Source organism: Terrapene carolina, unplaced genomic scaffold (genome assembly GCF_002925995.2).
Source record: "Terrapene carolina triunguis isolate 2854851 unplaced genomic scaffold, T_m_triunguis-2.0 Scaffold20296, whole genome shotgun sequence".
In the NCBI taxonomy this organism is placed as follows: domain Eukaryota; kingdom Metazoa; phylum Chordata; order Testudines; family Emydidae; genus Terrapene; species Terrapene triunguis.
In genome coordinates, this window is record NW_020684647.1 from 1 (window position 1) to 2,556 (window position 2,556).

At 68.3% G+C, this 2,556-nt stretch overlaps 1 protein-coding gene across 1 annotated transcript; it reads left to right on the plus strand.

Annotated features, from left to right (window-relative positions):
* Positions 1-281: 281 nt before the first annotated feature.
* Positions 282-2,411, plus strand: LOC112124441 (low-density lipoprotein receptor-related protein 1-like; the record flags this gene model as incomplete). Its single annotated transcript, XM_026661959.2, has 4 exons — positions 282-422; positions 1,289-1,408; positions 1,741-2,009; positions 2,090-2,411. Coding segments are annotated over exons 1-4 (811 nt in total), but the record flags the coding sequence as incomplete, so codon positions are not given.
* Positions 2,412-2,556: the final 145 nt, after the last annotated feature.

Consider the following 2,556-nt stretch of genomic DNA (forward strand, 5'->3'; position numbering starts at 1 on the left):
GGGGGCTGTGGGTCGGGAGTGAGGGGCACCGGCAGAGCTGGGGGGAGCCCAGGGCTGGGCTAGCAGGGGGAGCTCTCTCCCTCCGAGGTTTTGCTCTGTCAGGGCTGGGCCAGTGTTCCCAGGAGGCCTGAAATCTGTTCTCCTATTGAGGTCCCTGGTTTGCCCACAGATGCCACCCAGGTGGGGGGGCGGGGGGTGCTGGCTCCGGGGCAGCACGGCAGTTGGTACAGTCCTTGGTCCCATGGCCGCGCCCTGATGAGCCGCTGGGCCCTTCGTCCCCCTTGCAGATCCCAATCTGTACGGCTGCCACACCAACGTGACCATGTGCGGGGATGAGGCCAAGTGCATCCAGTCCCAGACGACCGTCTACTGCACCTGCCGCAGCGGCTTCCAGAAAGCACCTGACAAAAACACCTGCCAAGGTACCAGGCCGCTGGGTGCAGGGCTGTGCCGGGGGGGAGGCCAGGACGGAGCCCGGGGCTCTGCTGGACTGCAGGAGGAACCATGCTCCCCACGGACACGGGGCGGGTTCAAGGAATGGGGGGGGTTGCCTGGTGGGTAGCACACTCCCAGGGCCACGCCTGGCAGTGGCCACCAGAGCCACTGCCTTTCCGGGTCATTCTTCTGAAGGAGACAAGGCCAAGATTTCCCAGAATGCCCAGGGACTCTGGGGAAGAGGGGCCTGGTTTTCAGATGGCAGGTGCCAGGCATAGGACCCAGGTGTCCTGAGTCCCAGTCGAGTGCTTCGCCCGCTGGACCTCGGAGGCACGTCCCGTGAACGCCGCCCAGGTGGGGAGCAGCTGACTGGCACCCTGACCTTGGCCTGGCGGACGGCACTGGCAGTTCGGGCACCACGTGGCATCTCAGCACCCTCTAATCTGTTATTCACCCCTGTGCCCGGAGCTCTCCGCAGACGGCCCATCCCTGGCCCAGCCTCGTCACCCCCAAGTGGCTGCCGCTGCCTCCCTGCTTTGGGGAGCTGCCATGCTTAGCAGCTGGGGGGCATGATCCCCGGTGCCAGCACCAGGAGAGAGCTCCGCTGCCTGGCCGGAGCTGGGGTGCTCACGAGGGTGGTGAATGCAGACACCCCCAGACCTTTGGCCTCAGCCCACCTTCCCCTGGAGCCCTGAGCTGTTATGTGCCAGCCCATGGTTACCGTGAGGGGCTGTATCGCCCGCCCCCGCGCGGCGCCCTCTGCTCTCAGGTAGGACTGCCCTGGGGTGGGCCCCCCGCCCCGTCGCAGCTCCCCCGGCCCCTCACGGCCTGTCTGCCTCTGATCCCCGCCCAGACATCAACGAGTGCTCGACGTTCGGGACCTGCTCCCAGATCTGCAACAACACCAAGGGGTCCCACGTCTGCAGCTGCGCCCGCAACTTCATGAAGACCCATCACACGTGCAAGGCGGAAGGTATGGGGGGCGCGGGCGGTTTGGATACGTCTCCCTGGGACCCCAGCTCCCCTCTCTCCAGCCGTCTCAAACCCTTCCCGTCCCTGCGCCCCCAGCATCTGTCCCGCCCGGCCCCAGGCAGGAGCCACGCGGGACGCGCCCCATGTCGGGAGGCCGCTGGGCTCCACCCTGGCCCCTCCGCCCAGCCCTGACTGCTGGAATGAGCCAGAGCCGCAGCTCAGTCCCGCTGCCCAGAGCTGGCCGAGCCCGCCCCCTCCTAGCGGGCACATCCCCTGTGCCCCCTCAGTGCTGCACCCCACTGGGGCCCCAGCCGACAGCTCTCCCCCCTGCAGGCTCGGAGCAGCAGATCCTGTACATCGCCGACGACAACAAGATCCGCAGCATGTACCCCTTCAACCCCAACTCGGCCTACGAGCCGGCCTTTCAGGGCGACGAGAACGTGCGCATCGACGCCATGGACATCTACGTCAAGGGCAACAAAATCTACTGGACCAACTGGCACACGGGCAAGATCTCCTACCGCGAGCTGCCGTCGTCCGCCGCCTCCACCGCCTCCAACCGCAACCGCCGGCAGCTGGACGGGGGCGTCACCCACCTCAATGTGAGTGGGCGCTCAGGGCTCCGGGGGGCCGGGGCGAGCCGGGCCAGGGCACTAAGGCCCCGCCTCTCTCTGCCTTCCAGATCTCGGGGCTCAAGATGCCGCGGGGCATCGCCGTGGACTGGGTGGCCGGGAACGTCTACTGGACGGACTCCGGGCGCGACGTCATCGAGGTGGCGCAGATGAAGGGCTACAACCGCAAGACACTGATCTCGGGCATGATCGACGAGCCCCACGCCATCGTGGTCGACCCGCTCCGAGGGTACGAGACGTCCCTGCCCTGTCCAGACCCCCTGTCCCACCCCCTGCGCTCCCCCCATATCCAGAACCGGCGTCCCACACCCTGCCCCCCCATCCGGCCCCCGCGCCCCACTCCGTCCCACCCCCTGCGCTCCCCCCCCCGCTGTATCCAGCCCCCGAGTCCCACCCCGTCCCACCCCCTGCACTCCCCATCCAGCCCCCGCGCCCCACCCCCTGCCCCCTCATCCGGCCCCCGCACCCCACTCCGTCCCACCCTCTGCACTCCCCATCCAGCCCCCGTGCCCCACCC